This window comes from Amphiprion ocellaris, chromosome 24, assembly GCF_022539595.1.
Source record: "Amphiprion ocellaris isolate individual 3 ecotype Okinawa chromosome 24, ASM2253959v1, whole genome shotgun sequence".
NCBI classification, from domain to species: domain Eukaryota; kingdom Metazoa; phylum Chordata; class Actinopteri; family Pomacentridae; genus Amphiprion; species Amphiprion ocellaris.
Genome location: NC_072789.1, coordinates 16460827 through 16482519, shown reverse-complemented (window position 1 = coordinate 16482519; position 21693 = coordinate 16460827). Strand labels below are relative to the sequence as shown.

Genomic DNA, 21693 nt, shown 5'->3' with positions numbered 1-21693 from the left:
TCTGACGTTACGGTGAGCGTATTGCGTCACTTCCTGTTGTAGCGCTGTGTTGTGTTCTGTGACTGTTGTAGCTTATCCACTCCATCTAATTTGATATTCATTAAATCTGTGTGTAGCGGTAATATTTGAATCGTAACATACACTCGTTTTCTTCACGCACCCTCTCAGTACTTAATTCTAAGTTAATCTGTTATCTCTGTCCGCTAGCCTAGCACTTAGCAGTTAGCATGGCTTCTCCCTCTTCCTCTCCTTCTCTTTCCTGCTCAATGTGTCACATGTTTAGTTACTCCTCTGCCTCCTTTAGTGATAATGATACCTGTAATAAATGCAGTCTGTTTGTAGCTTTGGAGGCGAGGCTCTCTGAATTGGAAGCGCGGCTCCGCACCATGGAAAACACCCCGCTAGCTGTTAGCCAGGCTCCCTTAGCCGGTGCGGACCGCAATAATATAGCTGCTAGTGTAGCTTCTGCTAGCCGTACCCTAGCAGCTCCCGAGCAGCCGGGAAGTCAGGGTAGCTGGGTGACAGTTCGTAGGAAACGTAGTCCTAAGCTCAAGCCCGCTGTCCCGGCACACCACAAACCGCTTCACGTTTCTAATCGTTTTTCCCCACTCAATGACACACCCGCTGAGAAACCAACTCTGATCATTGGCAGCTCCATAGTCAGAAACGTGAAGTTAGCGACATCAGCGACCGTAGTAAAATGCCTCCCAGGAGCCAGAGCGGGCGACATAGAAGCAAATTTGAAACTGCTGGCTAAAGATAATCGTAAATACAGTAAGATTGTTATTCACGTCGGCGGTAATGACACCCGGTTACGCCAATCGGAGGTCACCAAAGTTAGTGTGGCATCGGTGTGTAACTTTGCCAAAACCATGTCGGACTCCGTAGTTTTCTCTGGACCCCTGCCTGATCTGACAAGCGATGACATATTTAGCCGTATGTCATCGTTTCGCCGCTGGTCGTCTACGTGGTGTACTGCAAACGACGTTGGCTTTATAGACAATTGGAGCTCTTTCTGGGGAAAACCTGGTCTGATTAGGAGAGACGGCATCCATCCCACTTTGGCTGGTGCAGCTCTCATTTCTAGGAATATGGCTGATTTTATTAGAACTCCTAAAGCATGACAACCCAGAGTTCAGACCAGGATGCAGAGTTGTAGTCTTCCACACCTCTCTGCAGTTTCCTCTCAGCTGTCACCCTCCAGTAAATCACTTAGCTTTATTGAGACTGTGTCTGTCCCCCGACCACCAAAATTCAATAAATTAAGCAAATCAAAAATAAACAAAAGACATAGTAACCATAAAAATTTAATTAAAATTAATACTATTTCAACTGAGCGAAGAAACAGGACAATTAAATGTGGTCTGTTAAATATTAGATCTCTCTCGTCTAAATCTCTGTTAGTAAATGATTTGATAACTGATAACCAGATTGATTTGTTCTGTTTGACTGAAACCTGGTTGCAGCAGGAAGAATATGTCAGTCTAAATGAATCAACTCCTACTAGTCATACTAACTGTCATGTTCCTCGAATCACGGGCCGAGGAGGAGGAGTGGCAGCAATTTACCTCTCTAGCTTAAAAATGAACCAGAGACCTAAACCTAGTTACAGTTCATTTGAAAATCTTACTCTCAGTCTCTCTCATCCAGATTTAAAAGCTCAGAAACCAGTTTTATTTGTTGTTGTATATCGTCCTCCTGCTCCTTACTCTGAGTTTTTATCTCAATTCTCAGACTTTTTATCTGATTTAGTGCTCAGCTCAGATAAAGTCATTATTGTGGGTGACTTCAACATTCATGTTGACGTGGACAGTGACAGCCTTACGACTGCTTTTAATTCAATATTAGACTCAATTGGGTTTTCTCAACATGTAAATAAACCAACTCATAGTTTTAATCATACCCTTGACCTCGTTCTGACTTATGGCATAGAAATCAAACAGTTAACAGTATTTCCCCGGAACCCTCTTCTTTCTGACCATTTTATGATAACATTTCAATTTACAACAATAGATAGTATAGGAGTTAAGAATAAATATCATTACAGTAGATGTCTGTCTCACAATTCGGTGACTAAATTTAAGGAAATAATATCCTCTCTATTTAGTCCAGCACCACTTACTGATATAATGGAAGGGAAATATTATAATTTTACCCCCACAGAAGTGGATTATATTGTTAATAATGCTGCAGCCTCACTGCGTACAACACTTGATAGTGTTGCACCTGTAAAAAAGAAAGTTCTATCTCAGAGAGGACCTGCTCCTTGGTATAATTCCCAGCTGCGGACTTTAAAGCAGGCGTCCCGAAAGCTGGAAAGGAAGTGGTACTCCACTAATTTAGAGGAAGTTTATGTAGCTTGGAAAAAAAGTCTAGTAATTTATAAAAAAGCTCTTCGTAATGCCAGGACAACATATTATTCATCTTTAATAGAGGAAAACAAGAACAACCCCAGGTTTCTCTTCAGCACTGTAGCCAGGCTGACAAAGAGTCAGAGCTCTGTTGAAACTTGTATTCCTTTAGCTTTGAGCAGTAACAACTTCATGAGCTTCTTTACAAATAAAATTATTACGATTAGAGAAAAAATTAATCTGGCCCTTCCTGCAAATGTCACAGATGTATCATCGAGTACAGATACTTTAGAATTGGCTGTAAGACCAGATGGATATTTAGAATTTTTCACCCCCATACATCTCTCTGAACTCATTTCAATAGTTTCTACATCCAAACCATCAACATGTCTTTTAGATCCTATCCCAACTAGACTGTTCAAGGAGGCTTTACCTTTAATTAATTCCTCAATGTTAGATCTGATTAATCTCTCTCTAGTAACAGGTTATGTACCACAGGCTTTTAAGGTTGCTGTAATCAAACCTTTACTTAAAAAGCCCACTCTAGATCCAGATGTTTTAGCCAACTATAGACCAATTTCCAACCTCCCATTTCTCTCTAAAATTCTGGAAAGAACAGTTGCAAATCAATTATATGAACATTTACAAAGGAATAGCCTGTTTGAAGAGTTTCAGTCAGGCTTCAGAGTGCATCATAGCACAGAAACAGCTCTGGTGAAAGTTACTAATGACCTTCTCATAGCGTCAGATAATGGACTGGTCTCTATACTCATTTTATTGGACCTTAGTGCAGCATTCGATACAATCGACCACAAACTTTTATTACAGCGACTAGAACATTCTATTGGCATTAAAGGGACAGCACTGGACTGGTTTAAATCCTACTTATCAGACAGGTTCCAGTTTGTGCATGTCAACAATGACTCTTCTGAGCATACTAGGGTTAATCATGGAGTTCCTCAGGGTTCTGTCTTAGGACCAATACTGTTCACATTATACATGCTTCCCTTAGGCAACATTATTAGGAAGCACTGTATTAATTTCCATTGTTATGCTGACGACACTCAATTGTATTTATCTATGAAGCCAAATGAAACTAATCAGCTAGCTAGACTGCAAGATTGTCTTAAGGACATAAAGACCTGGATGACCTATAATTTCTTACTACTAAATTCAGACAAGACTGAAGTCATTGTATTTGGCCCCAAACATCTTAGAGAATTGCTTTCAAAGCATATAGTTACTCTGGATGGCATTACATTGGCCTCCAGTACTATTGTGAGGAACCTCGGTGTTATCTTTGACCAGGACATGTCCTTTAACTCGCACATAAAACAAATCTGTAGGGCTTCCTTTTTCCACCTGAGAAATATTGTGAAAATCAGGAACATCCTGTCTCAGAGTGATGCAGAAAAACTAGTCCATGCATTTGTTACTTCTAGGCTTGACTACTGTAATTCCTTATTATCAGGTTGTCCCAATAGCTCTCTGAAACATCTACAGCTGATCCAAAACGCTGCAGCCAGAGTACTGACGGGAGTTAGCAAGAGAGATCATATTTCTCCTATATTGGTTTCTCTTCATTGGCTCCCTGTTAAATCTAGAATAGAATTCAAAATCCTTCTTCTGACATATAAAGCTCTTAACAACCAATCTCCATCATATCTTAAAGACCTGATAGTACCATATTACCCTAGCAGAACTCTTCGCTCTCAGACTGCAGGCTTACTTGTTGTTCCTAGAATCTCTAAAAGTAGAATGGGAGGCAGAGCCTTCAGTTATCAGGCACCTCTCCTGTGGAACCAGCTCCCAGTTTGGGTTCGGGAGGCGGACACCCTCTCTATTTTTAAGACCAGGCTTAAAACCTTCCTTTTCGACAAAGCTTATAGTTAGGGCTGACTGGGTGACCCTGACGGGGTGAGCTGGTGTTTTCATTTGCACAACTGACTTCCCCTCTTGACGTCCCTTTAGTTTGCCCCTAGTTATGCTGCTATAGGCCTAGGCTGCTGGGGAACCTCTCTGGATGCACTGAGCCCTTCTCTAACTACCTATGTATTTACTATATATACCATTATTGCATTACATTCACTCTGTTTCTTTCTGTGTCCTTTCTCCGAGTGTCCCTGGTCCCAGAGCTGGATGCTGGATGCTTCAGATGTGTGGCTGTATTTTATGGTCCTTGTGTCCCACCCCCCCACCTCTCTATCTCTACCCCTCTATCTGTATCCCTCTATCTCTACCTCTACCCCTCTATCTCTACCTCTCTACCTCTTCTGTCCCTCTCAACCCGCCTGGCCAGCAGGCAGATGGGTCCCCCCACATTAGAGCCGGGTTCTGCTCGAGGTTTTTTTCCCTGTTAAAAGGGTGTTTTCCTTGCCACTGTCGCCTTTTGGCTTGCTCTGGGGGTCAGGCATATGGGTTCTGTAAAGCGTCTCGAGACAATTTGACTGTAATTGGCGCTATATAAATAAAATTGAATTGAAAATTGAATTTAATTTTTAAAGCTAGCTTGAGTAGTTATTCTGCTAAATTGACATGTAGCCATTAAATTATTCACTAGTGGCATTTCGGTAATTAATTTGTGGTTAGAAAACACATGAAATACCAGAAAAGCACTCAGAGAGCGTAGTACTCCTCCAAGGCTATTCATTCCCCCATATGGCATTGTCAGTCGTTGTAGTAGAAGTAGTTGTAGTCATAGAAATAGTTGTAGTAGTAGTAGTAGTCATAGCCGGAATGATCGTAGTAGAAATAGTTTAGTCGTCATAGTAGAAGTAGCTGTAGTCATCATAATAGAAGTAGTTGTAGTCGTCATAGTAGAAGTAGTTGTAGTCGCTGTAGTAGTAGCTATCATTGTAGTAGTAGAAGTAGTCATAGTAATAGTAGTCATAGCTGTAAACATTGTAGTAGAAGTAGTTGTAGTCGTCGTAGTAGGAGTAGCTGTCATCATCATAGTAGAAGTAGTTGGAGTAATAGTAGTCATAGTAGTAGTAGTCAAAGCTGTCATCATCGTAGTAGAAGTAGTTGGAGTAATAGTAGTCATAGTAGTAGTCAAAGCTGTAATCATCGTAGTAGAAGTAGTTGTAGTAGTCGTAGTAGTAGTTCTACTTTTAGTAGTTGTCATAGTAGTCGCAACAGTAGTCATAATAATAGTAAAAGAAGTCGTAGTAGTAGTAGTCACAGTAGTAGTCATAGTAGTTGTAATAGTAGTAATAGAAATATTACTCTGTTGATCCACCACTTTGATCCAGACTAAAATATCTTAAGAACCACAATATTAACAGTATTTACCTGAATACATTTCCACAAGTATTTTACCTAAGTATGCACATGTACTTTATTTGATTATTTTCTTTTTATGACACTTTACACCTATATTTCACTTGTAATAGTAGTAGTAGTAGTAGTAGTAGTAGTAGTGGTAGAAGTGGTACGAGTACTAAAAGTAGGTGTAGTAGTGGTCATAGTAGATACACACACACATAGCAGACAGTGTGTAGTTTGATTTCAAAGTGAATTATTTTCAGTTTTCAGAGTTTGTACAGTTCACTAAGGTGGTTTCTGTTTGGAGGTGTCACCTTCACCAAACTGATTTCAGCCTACATGTTGTTTATGCTCCCAGACTAACTGACTCAAAGGCAGTAATCCTACGCATGCATGTGATCTACTACACAACCTACGCTGTGTTCCTTGCTGCTGTTTCATTTTGCATCAGGCTATGAATGCTTGTGTTTCTAGACAAAAATACATGGATGTGTTCACGAGCGCTGCAGGGACTGGAGTGTAGAGCAGCATGCAGATGGAAAAGTAGATGAGATGTTTCTCTGGACCTTCTGATCACATTTTCTCTGCTGTGAAATTTGGAATTCGTCTCTGGTGCCTGAATTCAAGCTGACTGTAGCCTCCCTTCTCTGAGTGAGCAAGCTGTTCATTCTTCAGCCCTCTGAATACCAAGCAGCTGCTCAGCAATTCTCTGCTCCTGTCACATTTTTTACTCATGGTGGACTCATTTTTCACCACATTATGAAGTCCTGCATCTCCATAGAAGCAGCAAAACCACGGCTGGAAGTAAAAGGAACTCAAATATGTATTTTGTGTGCTTTGACAAAGTTAGAATGCCATAAATCATAAAAACGTTTCCAAACTTCTCTGGACATCAGCTGTAGAAAGGTGTTTCTCCATGCTGAATGTATCTCCAACAACTTGCTCCTCTGTTCACTGTTTCTGAGCCATGCTGCATTGATTTTATTGATCCTGTAGGTTTTATTTTCTCCCTAGTCTCTCTTGTCATCTGTTTTGTGTCTTGTTTCTCATTTCTTCTAGTTTGTGTTGTTTTGTGTCTCATTCTTCTTGTTTTGTGTCTCGTTTTCTTACATCACTTTGTGTCTATTTTTTCTGTTTGTGTCTTGTTTTTGTTGTTTTGTCTCATTTTTGCCACTGTGTTACATGTTTTTATTTCTGTCTTGTTTATGTCATTATGTGTCCCAGATATGTCATATTGCGCCTTGTTTTTGTTGCTTTGTGTCTCTCTATGACAGTTTTGTCTCCACATACTATAGATATTTCACTATTTCTGTGTTTCCAGCCTCTACAAACTTTTTCTCTTTACTCTGCTCATCATCTGAAGAAAGATGTTTCTCCATGCTGAATGTATCTTCCAACAACCTGCTCCTCTGTTCACTGTTTTTGAGCCATGCTGCATTGATTTTATTGATCCAGTAGGTTTTATTTTTCCCTCGGTCTCTCTTGTTGTCTCCTCCCTGCTCTGTAAAAACACGACCTGCACTTCTGACTGTTAGTCACATCTGAGTCAATCATAGATTCTCAGTTTTACTTAGGTACTCAGAATAATTTGTCTTTTTTGTGTGAAAGGGTTCATTTTTTGAGAATATTCCAATAAGACACATTGAAATAAGTGATGAAATAATTCCTTTAATTCCGCAATTTTCTTGATGTAACTGCACGTCACACATGCTATGTTCACAGACCAGTAAGAAGTTGAAAATGTGAAGATTTTTTGTTTTGTTTTTGCAGTTTCTTGTAGATAAATGGTTTATGTTTGGTGATTAATTTCTAGATCACATGCCTTTTAAACTCACCGATAGATCTTGGAGGTTTAGAGGTTTAAAGTCACATTTTAAATCCACTAGTTTGGAGATGGACACAGAAATGTCTTTACAAAGATTCTCATGTTAATTTATATTTTTGACAATCTTCCCTTTTGTCAGCACATATTCATAGGACACACATTAGATTCAACAGATTGCTGTGTTCGGTTTTACACATGGGAGACACAGCCGGGCATCACACACAAATACACACAAACATAAACACACAAACACACACGATACACCCCAGCAGTCCGCCCACATACAGCCACTGGTCCCAGTCCAGGAACTGTGCCACCAGCTGTCGCCATGTTGGCCGTTGTCCTGATGTAGAAGGTGTGTGTGTGTGTGTGTGTGTGTGTGTGTGTGTGTGTGTGTGTGTGTGTGTGTGTGTGTGTGTGTGTGTGCTATTGTGTATTATGAGGACATTTTGCATGAATACACGCCACACTATGAGGACATTTTGAATTATGAGGACAGGGTCGGTGTCCTCATAATTCTGACAATGCAGAAGGGTTTCTTTAGGTCTAGAAGGCAGGAATCCAAAATTTCTCCAAAAGTCTCAACAATTCACATTGACCTGAGTTTGTGTATAATTTGTGTATCAACATAGCGCCCCTGTAGACAGGTCCTGGTATTGCACCTGCTCATGAATTATTCACACAGTGTATATTTCAGGGCTTCTGATTGGTTGACAGGCGGAAGGTCCCCATAATTGCGGATTTTGTCAGAAAAGCTGTGTATTCTCGAATTACACCATGCGGGCACCTCATAACCCAGAAAACTATGCTGTCATAAAGTAGCTACCACTTTTACTGGTAGACAGACAGAAAAACAGCAAGATATGACAATTAAAGAGACAGCTATGACCAGGAAAGACACAGATATAACCAGTACAGAGACAGATATGAAAAGAAAAGAGACAGATGTGACCAGTGCAGAGAAACATATGATCAGTTAAGAGACATATGTGACCAGTAAAGAGAAAGATATGACCGGTAAAGAGGCAGATCTGACCAATAAAGAGACAGATATGATCACTAAAGAGGCAGATATGACCAGTAAAGAGACAGATATGATCAGTGAAGAGACAGATTTGACCAGTAAAGAGACCTATAAGACAGATGTGCTTCGAATAGTTGCACAAAACAGTCAGTATTTGGAAAATGGTGTTGAGTGCTGCATTTTTTATGAGCTGGCTATATGCAATTGCCTACTTGCCTGCTCCATAAGAAGTAAGTGAATACAAATAATGTATGATTTTTTTGCCATCTCTTTTTTTAAATTTTTATTTTATTTTTTAAAAACATTTTTTAAGATTGTTATTCGGCTATTTTTAATGGTTATTTTGAATAATTTCTGATGAATATGTCAGGGAAAGCACGTTTTAAATGTTGATATTTATTTAAGAAGTAATATTTTATATTTTCTTTTAAATATAGAAATGAAAATGGCGTTACTTTAACATACACACATTTGCTTGACATAATAAATAAAATAGAAAATGCGCTTCCTGAGGTTGACTTCTCTTCAGCCAATCACCGTCGTTGTTGTGGCCCTGTGACACCTAATGCTTCCTGACTTTCACCGTCTGCAGGAGCACGTCTCTTTTAAATGCCTGCAGGTGTGGACGCAAGAGGTAAGGCCTGAAACTAACCACCACATGTGGAGTCCAAAAATTAGTGTGACCGAGTATATTTTTATATTGTTAGTTTAAAGCGTGAGTGTCATTCACAGTGTGCAGTCCTGCACTATTTTTCGGGCCAATAAACGTTAGCGCTGCATGCAACGCTACATGTGGTGCTAACGTTAATTAGCGTTAGCATGTGGCGCTAACGTTAATTAGCATTAGCTTTAAATGCAACGCTACGCATGTGAAGCTAACTTTAATGTTAGTTAGCCTAGCTTAGGTTAAGTCTGCATGTTTGCATTTACCTACCGAACTGTTTTTTTTCTTTAAGCGTTCTTTTAATGAAAAATTATCTTTGTGAGCAATTGAAATTATAGTAAGTTAATGTTATGTTAATGCACTCTGCAGATTTGCCATTTAATGAAACTTAGCTGCACAGTGTGTAAGTAAATGTGCTATTTGGCACAGTTTAAGTAAAAGTAGAAAAAGTGTCTGGGATTTTTTTCACTGGGCTGTATTGGTACATTAAAATGAAAAAGTAATCCATGACAAAAGACAGCTGTACAGTGGTCTGTTGATAGTGATATTACTAGTGTAATGAAAGTTAAACCAGACTATTTCACTTTATGTGTTTCTGTTTATCATTCCTACAGGCATTATCATTTGACTGCATGACAAAACAGAAATGGCCATGAGGCCGCAAAGGGCAAAAATAAAACCAAAAGAAGAAGCAAAATATTTTGCATCCCTGGGTAAAGACAAGGATGGATTTGAAGTGCAGTTTATTAATTCATACAAAGGTGAGTTAAGATATTCAGGATTGTCTGCAAAATTAGATTTTTAATTATTGTGTTAATCTTAACTTTTTCTGACAATCTCTATTCTGTGTGAGGTCGAGGAGTGTTCAGCAGGCGCTACTTTCAGAAAGGAGAGTTCCTCATAGAGTATCGTGGAGAAATAATAAGCAAAAAAGAACATGAAAACCGCCTTAGACTGTACCATGACGCCCTCAAAGTGTTCATGTTTGAATTTCGCCATGATGGAAAAAAATTATGGTAAATATAGCATCTCTTAACATTTTATTTCCCCCTTAGAAAAATAGCCTCAGCTTAGTAAAGGTCCACACTTATAAATTTGTTCATATATGTTTAATTACTGTCATAGTATAAAACCTTAACTCATCATAATTTTTGCTATTTCAGCATTGATGCAGCCAAAGAAGATAACTCCCTTGGGAGACTGGTGAACGATGACCACATCAGTCCAAACAGTAAAATGAAAACAATTGCAGTCACTGGAATACCGCATCTCTGTTTGTTCGCACTGAAGGATATCAAACCAGGAGAAGAGATAACGTACAACTACGGAGACTCTGACTGGCCTTGGAGGTTAAAGGTATAGATGGAATCTACCAGAATTTCACTGTTTTGGATTTACACAGTACAATTAAGCATGCCATGAATAATTTTCATGATCAGTCTTTTTATACCTTTGCACAATTTAGAGAATGATGAAAGTATACACATTAGATAATGTACAGTACAATGTAAAAAATTATTGACCAGCAGTGGAACGTTTTCTTTTTGCATAATCTTGTTATGATGTATACTGCTAAACACACAATTACTGTACCAGCAAAGAAGTGTGTTCAAGCAACACTAATTTTTCCTTGTATTATTTTCACAGTCTAGCCCAGAGAAGGAGCGGCTCGGCTCTGAGGTTTTGGTCAACCTCAGAGCAGACGATGCAACACAGATGGTAAATGCTGATTATGATGAAGGATTTTTTGTAATAGAGGAGCGATACTGGTAAATTTAATACTCGGGTGTTTTTAGTCATTTTAAACATTACCATAATGATGACCTTGACATCTGATTCTTCCTGTGAAAACACTGAACAGGTAAATTCATTACCAGAGCACCTTGTTCTAGGCAGTGTTGTCCTCCCCTACTAGCTTGGTTATGAGGTCAGATTTTAAAGTCAAATCTAGATGAGGACTATACCAGCTAACATTGTATCTAAGGAGGGCTACATCCAGTACATGCTGCACTTCTTAAGAATTAGTCATGTTAAACAGAGTGGTCCAAACATACAACAAACATAGAACTGTGTATGCCGAGAACACTGTATGAATGTGGAGAATATCAGAAGAGTCAAATCGACACAGCAGTAAGAATTGACCTCTTCTTCTTAGTGAAAGGCTGAATACATTTGTTATGTTGTCATATAGTCATGGTTCAGTGTGTGTTGTTGTGCATATATTATTGATTTGTTAAGTGACTACATGTGATTATTGTTATTATTTTTCATCTGAAGCGCTGATTGTTTTGTCCTGTGTTTTTTCTTTTTTCTTCTCAAGACTGCAACGGAGGCAGATTGCCAAAATTCTGCTGTGGCCATGACATCAGACTGCCTCAGACAAGATGAACAGGTGATTTTTATTGATTGTTGGTACTGCATTATTTTTTCAATAACAAACTGTATTCTCTGCATGTCAGTATTAAATACCATAAAGACACAGTCTTCACAGTGACTGTATTGGTCAGGTACACTGAATACTCAGGACAGTGTATACACTCGGTCCTTCATAGTAAGATTACTGATGTGGGTTTGTATGTTTTGTATGGCTAAATATTGTAGACACACAGTCCTCACAGTAACTATAGTGGTCAGGTACACTGAATACTCAGGACAGTGTATACACTCTGTCCTTAAGATTAATGATGTGGGTTTGTATGTTTTGTATAGCTAAATATTGTAGACACACAGTCCTCACAGTAACTATACTGGTCAGGTACACTGAATACTCAGGACAGTGTATACACTCTGTCCTTCATCGTAAGATTAGTGATGTAGGTTTGCATGGCTAAATATTGTAGACACACAGTCCTCACAGAAACTATACTGGTCAGGTACACTGAATACTCAGTACAATGTGTTGTTAGTGTTAATTGTTTTTTTTCTATCTGTGAATAACAATTTTTAATGTGGTAAAAGTGTCCTGCAGTGTCATCATCATCAGTGATCATTCCACCAGTTCATAATTGTGTTGTAAACTCATACATACATACCACAAAGTGCAACCCTTGGTGCTAAAATTGTTTTTATTTCATTTTTTTCCTCTTCTTGGCACAAGGTTTCAGGTGCCACAGTTCTTAATCATGCTGCTGGGACCTTAACATCTGATTCTTCCTGTGAAAACACTGAACAGGTAAATTCATTACCAGAGCACCTTGTTCTAGGCAGTGTTGTCCTCCCCTACTAGCTTGGTTATGAGGTCAGATTTTAAAGTCAAATCTAGATGAGGACTATACCAGCTAACATTGTATCTAAGGAGGGCTACATCCAGTACATGCTGCACTTCTTAAGAATTAGTCATGTTAAACAGAGTGGTCCAAACATACAACAAACATAGAACTGTGTATGCCGAGAACACTGTATGAATGTGGAGAATATCAGAAGAGTCAAATCGACACAGCAGTAAGAATTGACCTCTTCTTCTTAGTGAAAGGCTGAATACATTTGTTATGTTGTCATATAGTCATGGTTCAGTGTGTGTTGTTGTGCATATATTATTGATTTGTTAAGTGACTACATGTGATTATTGTTATTATTTTTCATCTGAAGCGCTGATTGTTTTGTCCTGTGTTTTTTCTTTTTTCTTCTCAAGACTGCAACGGAGGCAGATTGCCAAAATTCTGCTGTGGCCATGACATCAGACTGCCTCAGACAAGATGAACAGGTGATTTTTATTGATTGTTGGTACTGCATTATTTTTTCAATAACAAACTGTATTCTCTGCATGTCAGTATTAAATACCATAGAGACACAGTCTTCACAGTGACTGTATTGGTCAGGTACACTGAATACTCAGGACAGTGTATACACTCTGTCCTTCATAGTAAGATTACTGATGTGGGTTTGTATGTTTTGTATGGCTAAATATTGTAGACACACAGTCCTCACAGTAACTATAGTGGTCAGGTACACTGAATACTCAGGACAGTGTATACACTCTGTCCTTAAGATTAATGATGTGGGTTTGTATGTTTTGTATAGCTAAATATTGTAGACACACAGTCCTCACAGTAACTATACTGGTCAGGTACACTGAATACTCAGTACAATGTGTTGTTAGTGTTAATTGTTTTTTTTTTCTATCTGTGAATAACAATTTTTAATGTGGTAAAAGTGTCCTGCAGTGTCATCATCATCAGTGATCATTCCACCAGTTCATAATTGTGTTGTAAACTCATACATACATACCACAAAGTGCAACCCTTGGTGCTAAAATTGTTTTTATTTCATTTTTTTCCTCTTCTTGGCACAAGGTTTCAGGTGCCACAGTTCTTAATCATGCTGCTGGGACCTTAACATCTGATTCTTCCTGTGAAAACACTGAACAGGTAAATTCATTACCAGAGCACCTTGTTCTAGGCAGTGTTGTCCTCCCCTACTAGCTTGGTTATGAGGTCAGATTTTAAAGTCAAATCTAGATGAGGACTATACCAGCTAACATTGTATCTAAGGAGGGCTACATCCAGTACATGCTGCACTTCTTAAGAATTAGTCATGTTAAACAGAGTGGTCCAAACATACAACAAACATAGAACTGTGTATGCCGAGAACACTGTATGAATGTGGAGAATATCAGAAGAGTCAAATCGACACAGCAGTAAGAATTGACCTCTTCTTCTTAGTGAAAGGCTGAATACATTTGTTATGTTGTCATATAGTCATGGTTCAGTGTGTGTTGTTGTGCATATATTATTGATTTGTTAAGTGACTACATGTGATTATTGTTATTATTTTTTAATCTGAAGCGCTGATTGTTTTGTCCTGTGTTTTTTCTTTTTTCTTCTCAAGACTGCAACGGAGGCAGATTGCCAAAATTCTGCTGTGGCCATGACATCAGACTGCCTCAGACAAGATGAACAGGTGATTTTTATTGATTGTTGGTACTGCATTATTTTTTCAATAACAAACTGTATTCTCTGCATGTCAGTATTAAATACCATAGAGACACAGTCTTCACAGTGACTGTATTGGTCAGGTACACTGAATACTCAGGACAGTGTATACACTCTGTCCTTCATAGTAAGATTACTGATGTGGGTTTGTATGTTTTGTATGGCTAAATATTGTAGACACACAGTCCTCACAGTAACTATAGTGGTCAGGTACACTGAATACTCAGGACAGTGTATACACTCTGTCCTTAAGATTAATGATGTGGGTTTGTATGTTTTGTATAGCTAAATATTGTAGACACACAGTCCTCACAGTAACTATACTGGTCAGGTACACTGAATACTCAGGACAGTGTATACACTCTGTCCTTCATCGTAAGATTAGTGATGTAGGTTTGCATGGCTAAATATTGTAGACACACAGTCCTCACAGAAACTATACTGGTCAGGTACACTGAATACTCAGTACAATGTGTTGTTAGTGTTAATTGTTTTTTTTTCTATCTGTGAATAACAATTTTTAATGTGGTAAAAGTGTCCTGCAGTGTCATCATCATCAGTGATCATTCCTCCAGTTGATAATTGTGTTGTAAACTCATACATACATACCACAAAGTGCAACCCTTGGTGCTAAAATTGTTTTTATTTCATTTTTTTCCTCTTCTTGGCACAAGGTTTCAGGTGCCACAGTTCTTAATCATGCTGCTGGGACCTTAACATCTGATTCTTCCTGTGAAAACACTGAACAGGTAAATTCATTACCAGAGCACCTTGTTCTAGGCAGTGTTGTCCTCCCCTACTAGCTTGGTTATGAGGTCAGATTTTAAAGTCAAATCTAGATGAGGACTATACCAGCTAACATTGTATCTAAGGAGGGCTACATCCAGTACATGCTGCACTTCTTAAGAATTAGTCATGTTAAACAGAGTGGTCCAAACATACAACAAACATAGAACTGTGTATGCCGAGAACACTGTATGAATGTGGAGAATATCAGAAGAGTCAAATCGACACAGCAGTAAGAATTGACCTCTTCTTCTTAGTGAAAGGCTGAATACATTTGTTATGTTGTCATATAGTCATGGTTCAGTGTGTGTTGTTGTGCATATATTATTGATTTGTTAAGTGACTACATGTGATTATTGTTATTATTTTTCATCTGAAGCGCTGATTGTTTTGTCCTGTGTTTTTTCTTTTTTCTTCTCAAGACTGCAACGGAGGCAGATTGCCAAAATTCTGCTGTGGCCATGACATCAGACTGCCTCAGACAAGATGAACAGGTGATTTTTATTGATTGTTGGTACTGCATTATTTTTTCAATAACAAACTGTATTCTCTGCATGTCAGTATTAAATACCATAAAGACACAGTCTTCACAGTGACTGTATTGGTCAGGTACACTGAATACTCAGGACAGTGTATACACTCTGTCCTTAAGATTAATGATGTGGGTTTGTATGTTTTGTATAGCTAAATATTGTAGACACACAGTCCTCACAGTAACTATACTGGTCAGGTACGCTGAATACTCAGGACAGTGTATACACTCTGTCCTTCATAGTAAGATTACTGATGTGGGTTTGTATGTTTTGTATGGCTAAATATTATAGATACACAGTCCTCACAGTAACTATACTGGTCAGGTACGCTGAATACTCAGGACAGTGTATACACTCTGTCCTTCATCATAAGATTAGTGATGTAGGTTTGCATGGCTAAATATTGTAGACACACAGTCCTCACAGTAACTATACTGGTCAGGTACACTGAATACTCAGTACAATGTGTTGTTAGTGTTAATTGTCTTTTTTTTCTATCTGTGAATAACAATTTTTAATGTGGTAAAAGTGTCCTGCAGTGTCATCATCATCAGTGATCATTCCTCCAGTTGATAATTGTGTTGTAAACTCATACATACATACCACAAAGTGCAACCCTTGGTGCTAAAATTGTTTATTTCATTTTTTTCCTCTTCTTGGCACAAGGTTTCAGGTGCCACAGTTCTTAATCATGCTGCTGGGACCTTAACATCTGATTCTTCCTGTGAAAACACTGAACAGGTAAATTCATTACCAGAGCACCTTGTTCTAGGCAGTGTTGTCCTCCCCTACTAGCTTGGTTATGAGGTCAGATTTTAAAGTCAAATCTAGATGAGGACTATCCCAGCTAACATTGTATCTAAGGAGGGCTACATCCAGTACATGCTGCACTTCTTAAGAATTAGTCATGTTAAACAGAGTGGTCCAAACATACAACAAACATAGAACTGTGTATGCCGAGAACACTGTTAAATACTTTAATGCCTTTTAGGGGTCAGAATATTATTTATCATCAACACCTAGCTTCAGTTCTACTGCTGAGACAACATTTGGAACATCTTAATGCATTTTAACTATTACATCTCACAGTTTTAGGAGACTTGCTTGTGTCTTGCTCAGAAAATACTTAGCTACACACTGACTGGTTTCTACTCTGATGAGGAAATGGTCTTTGTTTTTGTCCCATTTTGCATGTGATACCTGCCCCATGCTAAACATTGATATACACTGTGCAGGAATGGAGAGAGCTACACAGCCTGTTGGTGGACCTTCAGATGCCTCAGATGGTACGATCCTCCATTTCAATCCAGCAGCATGCTCATATTTGTTTCTTAGCATTTATGCCTGGTAAGGCCAAAGACTGTGGGCATTTATTATTATTTAACTGTTTTTATATTCCATTTACAGACGACTCTGGCCAAGAAGGGACATCTAAAGGTATAACTGAGAATATCATTTGTAAAGTTGTAAGGAAGCATGCATGTATTACCTGTAAGTGACGCAGAAATTAACAGTAGTTAGTAAGACAAGATTACACTAAGATTATGTTTGCTGTTTGTTTTTCAGATAACGAGATGAGAGAACCCAGCAGGAAAATGAAACGACACAATAAACATGGTAAATCTCACACACAGTATATACTGTACTACAGAATCACTTCCATACATGTATGTAAAAAGGTTATGAGGCTGTCAAAGGTACTATAGACTGTAGTTACTGTCTCTCTTTCTTTACCTACTGCGAAATGGAGGTATCACAATATGCCAAGCATTAACAAATTTACAATGTGTAAAGCTACTGCTCTTTGCGCCTTTACAAGCTTCAAAAGGTATTATAATTTATCCCAATAAGATGTAAAGTGCCCTCTGAAAAAATGAAAGCTTTGAAAACCGACACATAGACCATTTTCGTGGTTTGTACATGACATATTTTGTGGTGGAGCCAAACTAGTGGCAGAAAGTGACCATCCAACCACAGTGGAGTTTGACGTGAGAGCCAAATACTTAAAAACATAGGAATACTGATTATCCATACAGTTTTTGCAGTTGTTTGTAAGGTTTACATCAAACAGAAGAACAGGTTGTCCGACTCTAATAAGCTAACTCTGTTAAATTTAGCTTTCCCAACCTATAGCCTGATCCCTGTCTTGGGTTAAGGATCCAGCTACTGCGTTTCTTGAAATAGTGACTGACCTTTATTTAGCTTAACTACTGAAATTTACTGGCCTTTATTTGTAATTCCAGCTTCCTGAGAAGGAGAACTAGTCATATTTAAGGGAATTTAATCTTTATCATGGTCCAACTAGCCTCTGCACTCTGTTCCAGCACTGCTCCATTTACTCTGGCATTAAGCCATTGTCAGAGTTTTGACTTCTAAAAGGTTTTCAGGTTAAGAGTGCCACAGAAAGTAACAAAATTCATTTTTCCAAAATGCATTTCATCTTTCCTGTATGTATTTCAGCAAATCACAATGCATTTATTGGTCATATATCTTGAAAAGGACTGAATATTCTAAAATGCTCCTACGTTGCAGCTGATTTGAAAGGGAGAAACGTGTTTCACTTCTGGTCCTAATGTGTTAAAGGCACTGGTAGGGTTTTATTCTGAAATTTGAATTGTTGACAATGCCATTTGGCTTAAACAGATTGATGTTGCTGTTGATCTTCCTAAAACTAGGTTTTGGCTAGAGTAAATATTTATGTGCTTTAAGTGTTTGACACAAGGATGTCGGGAAGACAAGCATTACATCTCATTATTAATCTTTTAGTACATAAATTAAAAAGGCCTCCTACATCTGTCTTGTTTTGATTTGTGACAAGTTATTGAAAGTGTAGAGAAAAGCATTGCATTTATCCTTCCAATTTTAAGGGTTCTTTTAAGTCAAACAATTAAACTAAGTAAAAAAATAATTTAGAGCCACTTAATTATCTTGTATGGTAATTTGTACAAAAATTTCTTAGTGGCTCTAACATACAGAATGAGGCTGAAGCACCATAAACCTGCAATCACCCTTTACAAATTTTGCCAATAGATACAAGGGGATACAAGATTACATAGAGAGTGTATTTCCTTTACATATTGCATGTTGAAGATTTTGTAGCTACATAAAAAATGTAAAGAAAATGCATGAATTGGTTAATAAACATTTAACCTCTGCATTTTCATAGCAGCTGAAGTGGATGATCCCAGGAGGAAACGAAAACAACAGTCACCAACCGAAGTAGCAGCTGTGATGAGACACTTCAGAAACCATATCAAGAAGGGTAAACTAGCAACGATGATTGAATGCCAGCAGTGCAAGACAGCTGAGCATCCTGCTCTTACTAGTCGAACTGTGCAAAACATAAGAGACTTTGTAAGAAACCGTGGTGTGTCCCTAAAAAAGAAAAATAATGTATAGTCACCATGTGTGTATGTAGCTTGTGGAAAAACAGCTGAGCTGTGATAGTTTGTTCACAGGTTTCAGTCAGCATTCAGATTATTTGTGGTCACAAGCAAATGTTACATTTCAGTTGATGATCAGTACTATAGAATGAAAGCCAGTATGTTAATAGCCACCATTTATTTCTATTGATGGCACTGTATTTGTTTTGTTAGGTTGTAACAAAGAAAAAAATACAAAACTGAATAATCAAACTTTTTTCCTCCTTCATTGTCTCTGCCTGATATAGATTATTTACTGGCTGTCCATTACAATCTGCGCTTTAAATGGATGAAAGCCATTTCATATAAAAAGTGTTTTAAAATGTCCAAATTGTGCTCACCAATTAGGTAAGTCTTAATACTTTAAATAACTGTTGAGTTAAACTATTTGTCCTCATTAACTGGGTGTGCCCCTTAATTCACATTGCCTCCATGTTTGTGTATGTGTTAAGCTAAGTCCCACTAAGTTGTTTGACCCCTCAATACACTTCAGTGACGTGTGTATGTGTGTGTATCAACTGTCCTTATAAATTGAGCCAGTCCTCATAATGTAAATATTTTTCATAGGCGTGGTTTATTCACCTAATTAAGCATGTCCTTACAAAGATGCAAAATGTCAGGTTGAAAAATCTAGAATTGTTTTGTGTGTATTTTACTTTTGAAGTGAGATTTGTGTAGTACTGCTCAAAATAGATTTTTTGGCATCACTCACATCCTTGGGAAACAAGCGGAAAGGGGTGCCAGCCTAATACACCAAAAAACCTGTTTCGCCCCAACTGTCCTTACAGTTCACAATAACCTGTATGTGTGTGTGTGTGTGTGTGTGTGTGTGTGTGTGTGTGTGTGTGTGTGTGAGAGAGAGAGTGACGGAGATGGAGCTACTTCTAATGATTGTACCAACAACAGCTGAAGTGACTTTAAGAGCATTTTGGACCTGAAGACTGTGATGAACTGATTTAACTGAGACTCATCAACATACATGCTGTTAAACTGCTAACTGGGTCAAAGTTTCTGGAAAAATGCACAATCACTTAAAATGCATCTAACAAGAACTCCAGACTGTAGTGGAATAGGAGGGAGACGTGAAGCACGGATGAGTTAACGGATAAACAAAGTGGAAAACAGATGCACAGACTCAACATGTGACTAAACACACTCTACTTATCTGAAACCACACATTCTCCAGTGAAAACTACATAGCAGCATTTAACGATAGATTTTTTTTTCTTAATTTGTGGGATATTAAAAACACATAAAGAGTCTAAAGTATCTGTAACACCAGTGAAGAAGGTGGACACCTGGAAAGATCTGACTTCTGTAAATCTGCTGCATTACAACAGATCGTCTTAAATACACTGATTTGTAGAATTAATTGACAAAAAAGTGTTTTATAGCGGTTACACAACCACTAGCTACAGAAACATTCTTTGTCCCTGAAAAGGAAAGTTTTTTTTCTTTGTTTTATATCATATGCAATTCAGATGAAACTTATGTCCATCATGAGCTCACTGGACTTTAATATTATTACAATTCAACCCTATGAAGCCCAAAATTTGCTGAAAGGTTTCAAACAATGTTAAATTTCAAAAAATAACCAGAATTACACCATTTATCAGAACAAGAAACTGTAAAATCAGAAATAATTCAAGCACAAAAGGAAAAACAAAGCACTGTCTTAGTGAGCATCGATGTGTTCGACTGTGTAAATTGGAGTTTTCTCTATAAAGTATTAGAACGACGAGGATTTAACGAGAAATCAGCACAGTTAATGAAAACATTATACAAAAAACAAAAGATCAATGGTTGAAAATAACTGAGGAAATCTACATAATGGAAAAACTAACTCACAAACTGAGACTATAGGAAGCACAAATGGACCAAAAGTGGACTAAGTGGACTGAATACAGGACTGAAAATGGGAACGTTGGAAGAGAGCAAGGGGAAAATTATGATTAATAGGACTGAAGGATGCTGTAGATGCTCTGTTACTACCCAGGCATTGTTCAGTTGTTTTATTTGCTCATTTGTTTTTCTTGGTTTGTGTAATTATATAAAAATAAATAAAACCTTGGGTGGAAAAAAACAATCAGAAGTAATTTACAAATTTTCAGCTTTCCGATTTTCTCAAACTACTCACGTGAAACTTAGAGTTCCATCAGAAAAAATAAATCAGATTTTGTAATATTTGATCAAAAGTAATTTATTCTGCATGTCTCATTTAAGAATTTGGCCCAAAAAATAAATAAATAAATAGTTTGAACTAAAATAATTGTGTAAAAAACTACATATTCTGGGATCCTTGTTGACTCAGCTGTGGCCAACAGTCATGTGATAAAAATTCAGCAACTATTTGTCTGAATCACTGTGTGTGTTTTACACCAAACAAACAGGAGGAAAAAGAAGACAAGTAGGGAAACAAATTGAAAATGTAAGCAGTAAAACATCTCTATCATGTAGAATCACTACTGTTTTTCTAGTATTTAAACACCTGTGGGCACTTGGAAAAATGTTGTCCATGTTGAGTCCAAGTTTTTTCAATTATTGAAATTAAATTTTAAATAAAGGAAGTTTTTCTTTTAATGACTCGTGGCATCATGATTTTGTTTTTCAGTTCTTTCTACTTCTAGTCATGGTTGTGTTTGTATGGAAATGCAGCTTTCTTCTGCGTTTATTTGCTCTCTTGCACTGCTTTTCCAAATAAAACAGTGCAAGCTGCTGATCTATGGTTGGCTGTAAGAATGAACACAAAATGTTTCATGCACTTCCAGCATCTAAGGAACTGAACACATTGGATTATTGGATTATGTGTATTTTTGATGGCAATGTCCCCACAACATTAGAACAATCCTGCAGCCAATGCAGCTAATAATGGCAAACTTAAAAATGCTGATAT

At 37.8% G+C, this 21693-nt stretch overlaps 2 protein-coding genes across 2 annotated transcripts; one reads left to right on the top strand and one right to left on the bottom strand.

The window, feature by feature from the left end:
- Positions 1 to 5107: 5107 nt before the first annotated feature.
- LOC129348226 (uncharacterized protein YnzH-like) lies at positions 5108 to 7770 on the bottom strand. The gene is made up of 2 exons (XM_055008088.1): positions 7726 to 7770; positions 5108 to 5455 (listed from the first exon to the last, which is right to left on the bottom strand). The coding sequence occupies exons 1-2, from the start codon at positions 7768 to 7770 to the stop codon at positions 5108 to 5110; spliced, it is 393 nt and encodes a 130-aa protein (XP_054864063.1).
- LOC118470395 (uncharacterized) lies at positions 7628 to 19788 on the top strand. The gene is made up of 16 exons (XM_055008325.1): positions 7628 to 9889; positions 9982 to 10144; positions 10292 to 10484; positions 10776 to 10847; positions 11449 to 11520; positions 12226 to 12300; positions 12760 to 12831; positions 13421 to 13495; positions 13956 to 14027; positions 14734 to 14808; positions 15268 to 15339; positions 16045 to 16119; positions 16614 to 16664; positions 16786 to 16815; positions 16945 to 16995; positions 18545 to 19788. Exons 1-15 carry the CDS (start codon positions 9775 to 9777, stop codon positions 16954 to 16956), a joined length of 1224 nt encoding a protein of 407 aa, XP_054864300.1. The 5' UTR covers positions 7628 to 9774; the 3' UTR covers positions 16957 to 16995; positions 18545 to 19788.
- The last annotated feature ends 1905 nt before the right edge of the window (positions 19789 to 21693 follow it).

Excerpts from the sequence above, each read along its gene's own strand:
- LOC129348226 (XM_055008088.1), bottom strand. The coding sequence starts at position 7,770 with ATGGCGACAGCTGGTGGCACAGTTCCTGGACTGGGACCAGTGGCT. Across the intron at positions 5,456-7,725 it reads CTGGACTGGGACCAGTGGCT|AACTACTACTACGACTACTA; the intron begins GTATGTGGGCGG and ends TACTAAAAGTAG.
- LOC118470395 (XM_055008325.1), top strand. The coding sequence starts at position 9,775 with ATGGCCATGAGGCCGCAAAGGGCAAAAATAAAACCAAAAGAAGAAGCA. Across the intron at positions 15,340-16,044 it reads GCCTCAGACAAGATGAACAG|GTTTCAGGTGCCACAGTTCT; the intron begins GTGATTTTTATT and ends TCTTGGCACAAG. Across the intron at positions 16,120-16,613 it reads CCTGTGAAAACACTGAACAG|GAATGGAGAGAGCTACACAG; the intron begins GTAAATTCATTA and ends TACACTGTGCAG.